A 13,963-nucleotide genomic window follows, 5' to 3' on the forward strand; every position below is an offset into this window, starting at 1 on the left:
CCCTCAACTGTTAGGGTGTGGCACTTTTTCACGCAGCTATCCTCCTCCATTCTCACCACATGTCCATACCAGCGCAATCGTCTCTCTTGCACGCCACAACTGATGCTTCTAATGTTCAGCTTTTCTCTCAAGATACTTACATATATATATATATATAATATATATATATATATATAGAGAGAGAGAGAGAGAGGCATGGTTAATTAGCTTGTTTCTCTACAACATTGTTTCAGTTTGACTCTCACTGCATGACACCTTGGACAATTTTCTCAATTCTCTACTACTATAACATGTAGGCAATAAAAGGCTTTTGAGTGAATTTTGTAGACAGAAACTGAAAGAAACCCATACTATATATGTGTGTTTGAATGTGTCTGTGTGCATGTCCCTGTGTATGTGCCTCTCTTCTGGCATGGTTGTGAATGAGTGTCAGCATCATACAAACAAGGCCTTGTGTTTCCAATTAAAATCATTCCTGGCCATGGAGAAACATTACTGTGTATGAGAACAGGTGAAGGTTGAAAACAGGACATCTCAAATTTTTGTCTGATCTATACAAGCATGGAAAACTGGTTAGAAAAATAATAACATTTTTTTTTGTCTTTAGTTAGTAAGTGTTATTTCCTAATTGCTTTTCTCCAGAAATCAAAAGAAATGACAATTATTCCCTTCAAATGTCACTTGTGACCTGGACATTGATGTTTTGAAACTGACCTACTTTCCATTACATTTCAAACAGATTCAGCACCAAGTTGCTGAAGCAGAAATATCATTGTAGCAAATATTCTGCTCAATACTACAGATTTGCTTGTCAGTTGCTTGACCTTAACTACCTGAGCATGTCTCTTAGTGGTTGACAATATGTGCATCTCTGCTCATGAGCAGGAGTTTTGAGAGAGCATTATACCCATATGTTGAGAGGGCATTTTGGGGGTTTGAATAAATCTAACAGAAGCAAAGTTTGAAGGAAACATTAGCCATTTTACATACTTTCTAGGAGTAAGCAAACAGGAAATAACAGTTGCTAACCAAGAACAAAAATCATGTTACACAGTGTAATTATATCATCAGCAGAATTTCATGCCTATTTTCCATGCTGGTATGAGTTAGACCAGGGCTGGCCAACCTGAGGCCCACAGGCTGCATGCAGCCCACAGACTTTTATCTTTTGGCCCACTTAATACTTTCTTGAAATGGATTTATTTAAACAAACATTTAAAAAATTTTATCAAAAATTAAATATTGTAATGAAAAGTAAAAAAGTAAGATACTATTGTTTTTGTAACAATAATATTTCATGTTGAATCAACAATCATTCATTCATTATTGTAATGAAAGTATGAGAATGCAAAATGCTTTCAATTCTGTCAGTATACAAGCATCCCTCAAAAAACTTTCTGTGATTAAAGTGGCCTGCAATGTAATTTGAGTTGGTCAGGCCTGACTTAGACAGTTTGACAAAATCTAGTGAGCTCCAATATTAGCTTTGGCATGGTTTCTACAGCTGGCACCCCTTCCTAATGCCAACCACTTTATAATTTTTACTGAATGCTTTTCATCATGCCATTGGCATGGGTTAAGTCACCAGGTGACTTGTAAGACAAGAAAAGACTAGGAAAAAGGAAAAAGCCCCCTCAATTAAGTGGGGATGAGTATTTGAGAAGTGTTGAAGAAGTACCTCAGTGGGAGGTGGCTTCATACCAGGTGTGGTGAGTATAAAGGATGACAGAGGGACAAACCCAGGTGTTTTGTTATAGAGGATACATTGCTTCTCTGTATGATATAAGGGTGGGTGGGAGTAGCTGGAAAGAAGGTAAAAATGATGGTGATAAGATGCCAGAGCATTTTGAGATACAAGAAGGTGGATGTAAGAGAGGATAAAAACAGTGAATCAGTGGAGGAAAGGAGAAGTGTTATAGGAGTCTGATGGGACAGTAACAGATAGTTAGAAATGCGGTTAAGGTGAATGTAGTGGGTGATGAACAAGGGTGGATGTGCACATAAAGAGAAATTCCAATATGGAGAAAGGGTACAGTATGAGAGATAAAAATAGCTCAATGAGGAATGGACCTGAAACAGGGGAGATGAATGTGCAAGGTGTAGGAGTGTTGGGGAGGGAAATGTAGAGGTACATAATGAGGGTTATAGTAAGGAAGTATTTTGGAAGATATGTGTGGGCATTGAGAATAATAGCAGATACAAGATGTATTTAGATGGAGTATGGCAGAGGACCATGTGTGATTGGTAGAAATAGTGTGGGAAGGAATAATAATAAAAATGAGAGATAGAAATGGTCCCAGATGTGGAGAAGGAACGTAAATGCCAGCACAAAGAAAGCAAGAGATGTAATTTGTGCCAATTCTACTCTCAAGTGATTGCAGCAGCTGAGTAATGCTAAAGATAGAGGAGTGATTGGTGGTATTGGATGAGATGTGGAGAATACTTGATAACTGGGCAGAAAAGGTGAAGGAGCAAGGTGCCCTCACACACACACACACACACACAAGTGAACCATCATCCATGTGGACACATTTCTCTTTTTTTCTTTTGATTCGTACACTACTAACGTTCTTCAAAGAAGAAAAAAGCACTCGTTCTATGAATTTCCTCTAGATTGTAATTGTTTCTGATGAAATATCTCACTTCGTAAAATAATGTGTAAAGAACAAATTCACTGTTTCTATCATGGTGACAATCTCTAAAAAGAATGAAATAGTTAACCGCTAGAATTCATATTAAGTAAACCCCACCAAAAAAATTTAGACGTGAGTTATATGCATATTTTTCCTCATAATTCCTTAATTTTTAATTCAAGTTTCTAATCCTGCCTCATATTATGAGGAAATTATCATCTCCATTGTGATAGCTACTATTACTAGGGAGACCATATTTATTTGAAAAGTTCATGCTGTAATTTCACAAGAATCCATTTTAAATTGTTGACAAAGTCAAGGCATGTGTGTTTATGAATAGTTACCCATTTGACAATCCCACCAAGTTTTTTGGGTGAAGTCCTACTTTGGAGGTTGTTTGTGGAGGCCTGAGGCACTTCTTCAATGATTATTCGCATTTAATAGTTTTAATTTCTTGTTATCGTAAAAAAAAAGGGTTGTTTTCTTCACATTTGTTCAATAAATTGCAGATGGAAATCCATTGGACAAGGACAGCCTTATTCAATTGATGTGAGACCCAAACATTGAACCTGCTGATGTAATCAAGTTGATGCAGATGGTTTTCAACACTTGATTTGGATATCTGGAAAATATCTGTGATCATCTTGGTTGTATAATGGGAGTTTATGTCCACTAACTCCTTCATTTTGTTACTGTTAATTACAGTTGCCTAACCAGAATGAGGTGCATCTTGAACTGAAATATTTCCTAATTGAAATCTTAAAAACAACTTCTGGCACACACCTTTTTTAACCTGGGTATTAGTGGTGTCTGTATCCTTTTCCTTTCCTTCCAGGTTGGGTAGGCTGATATTCAACTTGAATTTCTAAGAGTAATGCCTACAGGCGAGTTCCAAAATGTTATAGTTCTAAACAGAAAGGATTCAGCAAAATGTTTAGTGTGAGGTTTGGTTGTATGTCTGATGAAAAAGCTTTGGCAGAGTTGGCACATTGTGTTCCGGTTTAGAGAAATAAAAGGCGTTGTTAACTTAGCAAAGACAAAAGTTGTGTTATTAAAAAAGCAGATAATTCTCTCCTTCTGTCAGGTAAATGGCCTTGCTCAATATGTAGGAAAGGAATGGGACGTAATTCTATTTGCTGCATCAAGTGTAAGCTTGGACACATAAGAGATGCAGTGGAATGTTAGATAGGTTAACAGATAAGGCTGCTTTCATGTGTGGCAGATGCACTAGAACAATAGGCACTAAGGGCACAAGGGACTTAAACTCTCTAAAATGCCCAGGAGGCTCTCTTGAGGTAATAGATAATTTGTGCTATTTAGGTGACCAAATTAGTAAAGGTGGTGGATGCTCTGAAAGTATTGCTTCTAGAATAAGAATAGGATGGAAGAAGTTTAGAGAGCAGCTACCTCTGTTGACAGCAAGAGAACTCTCTCTCAGAGTGAAAGGCAGATTGTATGATGCCTGTGTGAGAACAGCTATATTACATGGTAGTGAGACATGGGCTATGACTGCAGAGGACATGCACAAATGGAGAGGAATGAAGGTAGTATGCTCTGTTGGATTTGCAACATCAGTGTGCATGACTGACAAACCACAACTGTGTTGAGAGAAAAATCAGGTATAAGAGTATTAAATGTGGCATGCAGGAGAGGAGAATGCAATGGTTTGAACATGTGATGCATATGTGTGAAGACAGCTGTATAAAGAAGTACCTGTCACTGAAAGTGGATCGTACCTGTGGAAGAGGGAAACCCAGGAAGACATGGGATGAAGTGATGAGAACTGATCTTAGGATGTTGAGGCTCATGGAGGAAAAGACAATGGACCAAGATGTTAGGTGATATGAGGTTCAAGAGAAGACCCGTTTGTGTCAGTGAAACTGAGTGCTAGAAGAGTTGTGCCCCATCCACATGTAACAATGAACTTTTCACACTCCTTACCCCAAGAAACCAAACTACATCTCTTCTAAACAGCATCTTTCTCTTCCTCACATTTCCTCTTCATAAACTATGATTGTCTTTCAGCCCCCACCTCTCTCCCAAGATGCAGCATTAACTACAACCATCTATTTTTCTCCCCTATTTTTTTACGGTAGTTATCAGAACAGCAACAGATGCCACAGACACAGCTGAGGAACGAAATCATTGATCAAACCATTCCTCCAGTGAGTTACCTTTGTTATTGTTTCTTCATCATTACCAGTTTTTCTTATCAATATTATTGTTTAACAACAACTTCATTATGCCATTACCATCATCATTTACTTCTTATCACTGAGCTGGATGTATATGGCTTTGTGGTTAGGCTATGGTCTTGAGATTGTGGGTTCATTTCATGGACTGAGCAATGCATTGTTTTCTTGAGCAAAACACTTCATTTCATATTGCTCCAGCCCTCTTAGCTGTTAAAAATGAGCAATCCTGTGACAGACCAGTGTTCTGTCTTATTGGGGGAATATATGTACCATAGAATCTGGAAAACCTGCTTTATGAGCCTATGGCTCAGTAAGGATCTTAGATCCTTTTGACTAAGCTGGGTGGCATGAGCAATTTCAAAAGATTTTTAAAATCTTACTCACTCATTCTCTCTCTCTTCACCCCATTTGTCTGTTTGTCTATCTACTGAATTTTACTGTTTCATGCATTTTTTGTATTATATAGGTAGAAAGTGTTACTCTAGAAACTGCCTCTGTAACCCTTAGAATGCCAGATGTTGGTCCCATTATTCAAAGGGCACCATTTCCTAATTTAGTGAGTATTTCTTTCTTTTCCTTTTAATTCTATCATTTTCCCCTTTTTAACTTTTACTATTTAATTATTAGTTGAGAGTAGTTCGGGCACTGGACTACTGCTAAAATATCCACATTTTCAAATCTCTGTAAAATGATAGCAAATTTTGGTTTGATAGAGGGATGGACAAGCAAAAAGTCTGTGTGAAATTCCAAAGACAAAATATATATTTATCATTTACAAAAATGTTGTTGTTGCAATAAATGATAGAAAACAGGTGTCTGAACCAAGTGAATCAGTCATGTGTGTCCATGAGTCAGTTTGTGTGTGTCTGCAATAACAGTAGCTCTGAGTTCTGTATCATGACCCACTGACTAGCTAGTAGGCACCCCCGTCTGTGTATATACATACATACATGCATGCATGCATACATACGTGCCTGCATATAGCTAATATCTGTCAAAGAAAGGGCTCCAAAAACAAAATTGTTAATTGTTATGTTGTTTGTCCCAAAAATGCTTGTTTACAACTCTGGGATTCTGCTGATTCTATTGTCTTTTCTCTGGTCAAACTGGTTACTAATAAAAAGCAAGTTTTTGATGCATTTATCAGAAAGTTGATAATGTTATCAATCCTTAACATCATCCTGTTTATTGCTTTTTTTTTTTACATCTGGACACAGTGATTGGGGTTCAATCCTGAGGCACTAAGTTTGTGTTTAGGACTGTCAATATTCCTGTTACAGGACTTCCCTGCCAGTGAAATGACTGGTAATGGTGAATTGAATGAAATGAGAAAAGTGCAGGGTTTGTTTGTGTAAAGTGTGTACCAGAATATGTATAGGATGGGTGAATGCAAGAATAGGAGCACTGGTTAAATTGCACAGATGGTGAGCAGGTGGCCTGACTGAATAGAGCTACAGTATTGACAGAAGACTTTTTTTGTGCACATAGCAATACTGTTTTATATTTAAAACATTGTAAAAGCTTGAGGTTTGAAAACCTACAAAGCTAGGGGTGTGAAAAATATGCAAGGAAAACTAGAATCATAGTTGACTATTTGGCCAGAATATAATTTAAAAGTACTTGGTAAGAAGATCTGAAGATTTGAGAATTGAGAATACATATATGTATATGAGTTAGTTTTATTTAACCAAATGTTTGAGTGAGTGACTTGTGCATAGTCATGTGCATTTATGCCTGTGAGTTGGTGCAATATATACCTGTAGGTCAGTAGTTGTTTGCATATTCATGTGAATCTGAATAGGAACTTCATAGTGAACCAATTCAGCTATTTTCCCTGCTTCTAAGCAAAAGCAGCTGAAGTTGATTGTAGTAATTTTATGTATGCTGCTAGTAATGATTTTGTTTATGAGATACCTGTATTCTTATTATGTGTGTGCTAGATACCTGAATTTATGTGAAATGTATGTGAATGTATACATGTTGATGTTTGTGCAATATATACATATTCAGATGTATGCATGTGAAAGTAGAAAGAAGGTGAAATCAGTAAAAAGTATTATTATTATTTTTTTTATGCAAGAAAAGGAGTTTACTGGTTGCTTTGGTGGGTATTTATATTGTTGGTGGTCTGCTATGTTAGTGTTCTTTTGGAAGTTGATGAAAATCTGTGTAGTGTTTTTGAGACAGTGTATTGACAGGCTGTGAACATAGAAAAAGATCACTGATGGAAAAGAAATTTACAGAGAAAGTTTCACCAACATGGTAGTGTTGTTTTGAGAGTTGCTTCGTACATTGAGAAGTTGTATAGTTTTCTTGAGACTGGATCACCATTGTAATATAGAAATATTTTGGTTTGGTTGAGATATGTACAAAATGGTTGTGTGAAGTTCCAAATATGAAATATATATCATTTACAAAAATGTCATTGTGATGAATGACAGAAAAAAGATATTTAAGCCAAGTGAGTCAGTTTGTGTGCCCAGTTTGTGTGTCTGTGTCTGCAATGACAGTTGCTGGGCATAGCACAAATTCTTGCAGCAAGCCAACTTAAGCTGTATCATGACCACTGACTAGCTAGCAGGCACACCATGTATATATAGTTAATGCCTGTCAAAGAAAAGATACCAAAGACAAAATTGTTAACAAGATTTCAATATGTTGTTTGTCCAAAAAAATAGTTGTTTACAATGCTGGGCTTCTAATGAATTAAATGTCTGTTGGTTCTATTGTTATTTCACTGGTCACACTGGCTACTGATAAAAAAATAAGCTTTAATGTGTTTTAAAACAAGCTTTAATGTGTTTTTAGAGACTTGATGATTTCATCAATCTTTGACAACCTTCTCTTTATTGTTTAGTTCTTTCTACATCTGAACACATCTGACTGGGGTTCAGTTCCTAGGCAGTGAGTTTGTGTTTGGAGTTCTGCTAATATTTCTGGTACATATGTATAATTTTATTGTTGTTGTTGTTGTTGTTATTATTTAGATACAACTTTGTGTTTTTGTACTAATGTAAGAAATGTCATTGAAGTGGCATCATCTTCAGAGTATTTGTTTGGCACTTTACATTCTGAGTTAAAGTCCTATTAAGTTATACATTGTCTTTCATTCCTCTAAGATTGATAAATTAAAGTACCAATCAAGTATGAGGATTGATTTAATTAATTAACCCTTCAACACAAAATTTCTGATTCATTACAGTATTGGACAGGTGTTATGTATAGTTCTTTACATTTTGAATTTAAACCCTACCAAGGACAATTTTACTTTTCGTCCTTCTGGAGTTGATAAATTAAATTAGCAGGGAAGTGCTAGGTTGATTTAATCAGCTAATCCCATCTCCAAATTTGTCCAAATGTGTGGCTTTCTGCCTATGTTAGAAATTACTAAATTCATCCTGTTGTTGTTGTTACTACAACTTCTACTTTGCAGAAACATATCATACTAAATATTGGATCATCTCATAAATAATGCAGTTTTTTTCAGTTACATGAACTAAAAATCGGAGGGGGACAAGATAAACTACCTGCATCAACTTGTTATAAAAAGCAGGTAGTACTTTTACCGTGAACTTATTCTTAGTGCAAGGTTTGAAGAGTGCAGTTCGATTTTAGCAGTTATTTTTTCAAAGCTATAATGGAAGTGACAAAGGAGCATATTCAGCATATTTTGCTTTATGAGTTCAATAAAGGCAACAATGCAATGAAAAGTGTGAGGAATATTAATGCAGTATACATGGATCGGACAATAAGTATAAACCAGTATCAACGGTGGTTCCAGAAATTCTGAGCTGGAAACTGTTGAGGAACTAGCAGAGAAGTTGGATTTGGTAATTCAACAAGTCATTCAAGTCAGCGTTAGAAGAAAAACAATCATCTTTGGTTTCAAGATGAAAGGTGTTCTTCCATCAGAATAATGCTTGGCCACATACAGCGAGGAGGACATTCCAAAGGCTGGAGCAGTTTGAATGGGAAACGTTGCCCCACCAACTATATTCACTGGATATTGCCCCCATCTGATTATCATTTATTCTGCAGTTTTCAAAATCATTTGGATGGAAAGAATATGAATTCTGTAGACGAGGTCAGAACAGTACTGGAGGAGTATTTTTCATCACGGCCAAGTGAATTTTGGAAGAGGGGCCTTGCAAGTCTACCAGATAGATGGAAGAGCATCGTAGAAAAGGAAGGAGAGTAGATTTTAGATTAAAAGAGAAGTTTGTTTATCTTAATTTTGAAAAATAAAAGAAGGATAAAAAGAAATGCATTATTTATGGGATGACCCAATACAATCATTGCCAAATTTAAGGATATAACAAACTGCTGATTAGGTCCTCCAGTCCACAGTGATTTCAAAAATAATTAAATGGCATGTATGTCTTCAATTTTTGTGAGACCTGATGTAGTTTATTTAATAAGGAGTATCCAAGTTTTATGCAGCTTAGAGCTTCACCATCTTCAGCAATGATTGCATTGCAGTATTTAGCTTTGTCCCTCCACATTTTGAACTCAAACTTTACCACAACCAACATTTGCCTTTTATTTGTCCAGCAGGGGATAGTATTTGTGTCAAGCATGTACCAAAGTCAAATTTCATCAATTATATGTTCCTATGCAAATTATTGGCGTTTGCCAAAGTATGACATTCATATTTGTTGCTGATAGTGTTACATTGTTGACTGAAATAACATCCTGTCTATCACTAGGAACCTGATAGTTTGACAAAGGAAAATAGAGAAAACACATTAGAACAACACCAAACTGATCTGAGCCCTTCTAAGTCTCAAATACCTGTTGTGAGTAATTTTATTGGATATTATTAAAGAAAATTTTACAAAGATAAATGTACCCTTTCTAGTTTACACTCTTTAATCTAATTGTAAACCCTCTTACCAATGCGTCTACCCTTTCATACTCTAATATAAGGGTCACCACTATGTATAGCAATTCTTTCTCTTTCTGATTTCACAATTCCCCCAGCTATTTGGACATGATGATTAATAAATATATTTGATGTGAAGCTGAAAGATTTGAATGACATTTATCAAACTGAAAATCTTTTGTTCCATTGATGACAGAAGATCAGACTTTTTACAATAAAATAAACTAATGGCTGAAATAGAAACACACTTTTTATTGTAATATTCAAAAATGAGCATTGTCTTTAGTCTATGGTGGATCTTTTCAGCTGAAAGAGATTAGTTGAGTGAAGAAGATTAGGTGTGATTGATATGGAAAGTTCTTGACATGGTTATAAGAAAGCTAATCTAATAGCAACCATATTTGGTAATAAAGATTAAATACACTGTGACAAGAGCATTTTCAATTACTGTGTTTATGGATGGTTTTTCCCATAGTCTGTGAACACGACTCAGTTCTGAGGGTCAGCAATTAATATATTACCTGAACACATAGAATTGCTTGAAATATTTAATGTGGAGTTTAGAGGTTTAGAAACAGAATGTATGTGGTAAGAAACATAGAAGTAAGTGTAATGATTTGGTTCAAGTAGAGAGGTTGATGCAACAGAATACTCCAGTTGTCTTAGAGGCAACATAATGATGAATTAGGAACTTTTTGTGGGAGATGGTTTATTGATCAATCAAGTGACAGAAAATGAAGGTCTTATCAAATGATTATAAATATATGTAAAAGAATTAATTATTAAGACAGCTTAATTTACTTAGCATTATTCTTGTCTAAACAGCACACCAAACTAGCACCAGGAACCAAACCTCCAATTCCTATCAAAAGAAAGTCACTCACATTACTGTCCAAAACTGCTGTAAACTCTGAAATTCCTGTAAAGAAGTGTGATACACTAAGCAGCACTTACAATTCCAATGATATAAATGTAGACCACAAACCTCTAGCCTTCAGCCAAGATGCACTGCTGGCCTCCACATTACCTATTGTGCACCCTGACACTATTCAGACATTTGAAAATGCCCAACAGTTACATGATAATTCATTGCAAAATATGAAGGTAAGATGAGTTTTGGAGAGTTTTTTTTTTGTTTTTGCTCCACTTTTCAGAAATGTCTACCAGTTGAAGTCAAGAAAATATTTGTATCAGTAAAACTGATTGACTATTAAACTCATCAGCTCTACTTAAAGCAAATAAACATATGCTTTCTCCTCTCCTTATCGTCATTATACCATCACCACTGTTATATCCTCCCTCTACATCCCTTTATCATCATCATCATACTATCATCAGAGTTATAGGTTACCTCTTTCATTTATCATTATCATTACCATCGTAAGAATGTGTTCATCACGTTTGGGTGGCATATCTTGAAGAAAATGCAAGTTAATCAGAAGATAATAAGAATAATGAACTTATTACCTCACTAAATGGGGGGAAGAGAGTGATATGGATGCTGAACTGGAAACACCTATAAACAACTGTGTTGAAAACCATCAAACTTTGTGAACAAGGAATAGATCACCTAAACAAAAACATGTTTCAAAGATGATTGTGCTTCACAAATCAGGACGCATAATTCAATATAAACTTACAAATGATGAGGATCTGGAATGGTGGAGATTGAATATAAGCATGAAAGGTAAAACAGAAAGGGATAAAAAAAACAAAACAAATATTAATTGAATGTAGTTAGGGAATAAGATGAACCATTTTGGTTCAATTTTGAGCATAAGGTATCTGAATGACAAGCAAATGAAGATAAACAAAAACAAAGAAGCATCCTTTAGATGAAGAAAATGTGATGATTTCCTCCTCTGCATAGACAAAGCAATAAAAAGGGAGTTGAACTGAGAATTTATACGCAGGTACTTGACAATAATATGCAGATACCCAAAATATCAGAAGATGAATTTATACAAATAGAATGTTGGATGATAAACAAATTTGTAAAGTTGGACTTATGGCAAGAGGCTTTCAGTATAGAGCTGCTAGTAATATTACCAATCGCTCATTCACATGTTTAAATGAGAGTCTACATATCGCATTAGGAATTATGGCATTTAATGACTGAGTATGCAACTCAATGGACATTAAGCCTACATTTTTACATAGTGAACTATCAAACAGATTAGTTTCCTTAAACTTTTCAAATACATAAATAGCCGACTGATGCTTCAAGATTCTAGTATCTGACGATCAGAGAGGAATTAATAAAGTTAGCAGTCATCTCTAAATATGATCAAACAATATTTACATGGTATTGTGGAGAAACAAACTTCATGGAACCATTCCAACTCTGATTGATGATTTCTTCTTCAAAGATCTTTCTTATCCAAGTAGATTCCTTCATAAAATACTTAAAGCCAGGTCTGAAGAAGTAACAGAGTTTCAGTATACTGGATTTAAATGGAAATATTGGAAAAGAATGGGAATGATATGAAACTTGGACAAGATGGATATGTAAAGAAATTGAAGCATATTTTAACATGAAGAGATCAAATCTCACCAACATGTTTCTTATAGAAATTTTTAATTGGAATATTAAAGAACAATATCAGAAATGTAAAAATAACTAGCAAAACAAACAATTCTTACTTGTTTCAGTCCTTTGACTGTGGCCATGCTGGAGTACTGCCTCTAGTCAAGCAAATCTACCCCAGGACTTATTCTTTGTAAGCCTACTACTTATTCAATCAGTCTCTTTTGCTGAACTACTAAGTTATGGGGATGTAAATGCACCAACATCAGTTGTCAAGCGATGCTGGGAGGACAAACACAGACACATCTACACACACACATACATATACAAGGCAAAGCAAACATCTCAAGTCGTATACAATATTATTATTAGAAAAAATTCAAAGTCTTTGTAGTGTGATGGAGGAAAAAGACAACAGAACAAAACAAAAGGGAGAAAGAGATACAGTGACCTTACCTGTTGATCATGGCGGGATGAGCGATCACTGACTGGATCAAAACGTGACCTTTAACATGCGCCGTCTCTGCTTGAACTTCCCACACGTGCTCTGTGTCCACGCATACCCCTGTGGCCCTTCTGCCGGCCCCTGCAGTTTTCACTTCCATTTGCTTCATCTGCAATCCTCTCCACCAACACCACATAGCTCATCACAGCCCAGAACACCACATGTAACACTGATCTACAGATCATTCAACCGGCTTTCCCACTCTATCCTTGCTCCCGAACTCACACCTTAATTGGTTTCATAATCAGCCAACCAGGGAAGAGGGTGCCGCTCCCTCTGTGGTCACTGTGCAACCCCGGGACTGGCCTGAGTTCCTGGTACACTGCTGCTGGCTTCATCATCTTGCCTACTGCTGCTGTCTTCATTTTCTTGCCCACTGCTACTGTCTTCATTTTCTTGCCCACTGCTACTGTCTTCATCTTCTTGCCCACTGCTGCTGGTTTGATCCTCTGAGGCATTGACAATCTTCAGCACATCCAAAACATGGCCTGACATACCATCAACAGAGACGTTGTTCTTTGAATTGATGGAGGTTATTGTTCTTTTTCCCCATTGTGATATACACCGTGCATTTGGGGGTTTTACCCAAACTTCTTCTCTGATCTGCACAAAGGCGTGCTTTTCCCCTCCCCCGGGTTGCATTGATGCAGTACACGGAGGCCTCCACTTGTACCTGAATATTGCCCTGTGTGGCACCGACTCCTCAGCCTGTCCTGACCTAGGCGACATATTGTACCAAAATATGGCCTCGGTTGGTGAAATGTGGCCCCTCTCTGCCATGGTCTTGATGGTACGATGATGCCTTTCCACCACTCCATTTCCACTTGGCTGGTATGCCGCCCTGAAGAAGCGGCCAACCTGCCACCCATCAAGCATTTCTTTCAGCACCTCCGAGCGAAATGCAGTGCCATTATCCAGAAGCAGCTCATCCATGGGGCCTTGTTCCAGGAATATCTCATTCACGCGATTTCCTCTGCAGTCTCTGTCTTCATCTCCCTCCATATGGCCATCCGCCCAGGTCTGCAGTCAACTATTGAGAGGTACGTCCCCTGCCGGTAGTATGTTATGTCCACTGCCAGTCATTTCCAGTTGTGGTCCACTAGAATACTTCCCGCCTCATGTACGCCCAAAGCAGGGTCAATAGACTGGCACCTGTCACAGCTGCTAACCACTTTCTGCACGCTCCGTCTTGTTACCTCGGAGTCGACTTTCCTGGCTAGG

At 36.9% G+C, this 13,963-nt stretch overlaps 1 protein-coding gene across 1 annotated transcript in view; it reads left to right on the plus strand.

Annotated features, from left to right (window-relative positions):
* Positions 1–13,963, plus strand: part of LOC106871622 (protein scribble homolog) — a 698,511-nt gene that overhangs the window by 525,880 nt on the left and 158,668 nt on the right. Inside the window, exons 31-34 of the mRNA XM_052966764.1 lie at positions 4,730–4,798; positions 5,295–5,384; positions 9,535–9,624; positions 10,536–10,814. Coding sequence (XP_052822724.1) covers positions 4,730–4,798; positions 5,295–5,384; positions 9,535–9,624; positions 10,536–10,814 — 528 coding nt within the window. The remainder of the gene's footprint in view (positions 1–4,729; positions 4,799–5,294; positions 5,385–9,534; positions 9,625–10,535; positions 10,815–13,963) is intronic.

This window comes from Octopus bimaculoides, chromosome 3, assembly GCF_001194135.2.
Source record: "Octopus bimaculoides isolate UCB-OBI-ISO-001 chromosome 3, ASM119413v2, whole genome shotgun sequence".
NCBI classification, from domain to species: domain Eukaryota; kingdom Metazoa; phylum Mollusca; class Cephalopoda; order Octopoda; family Octopodidae; genus Octopus; species Octopus bimaculoides.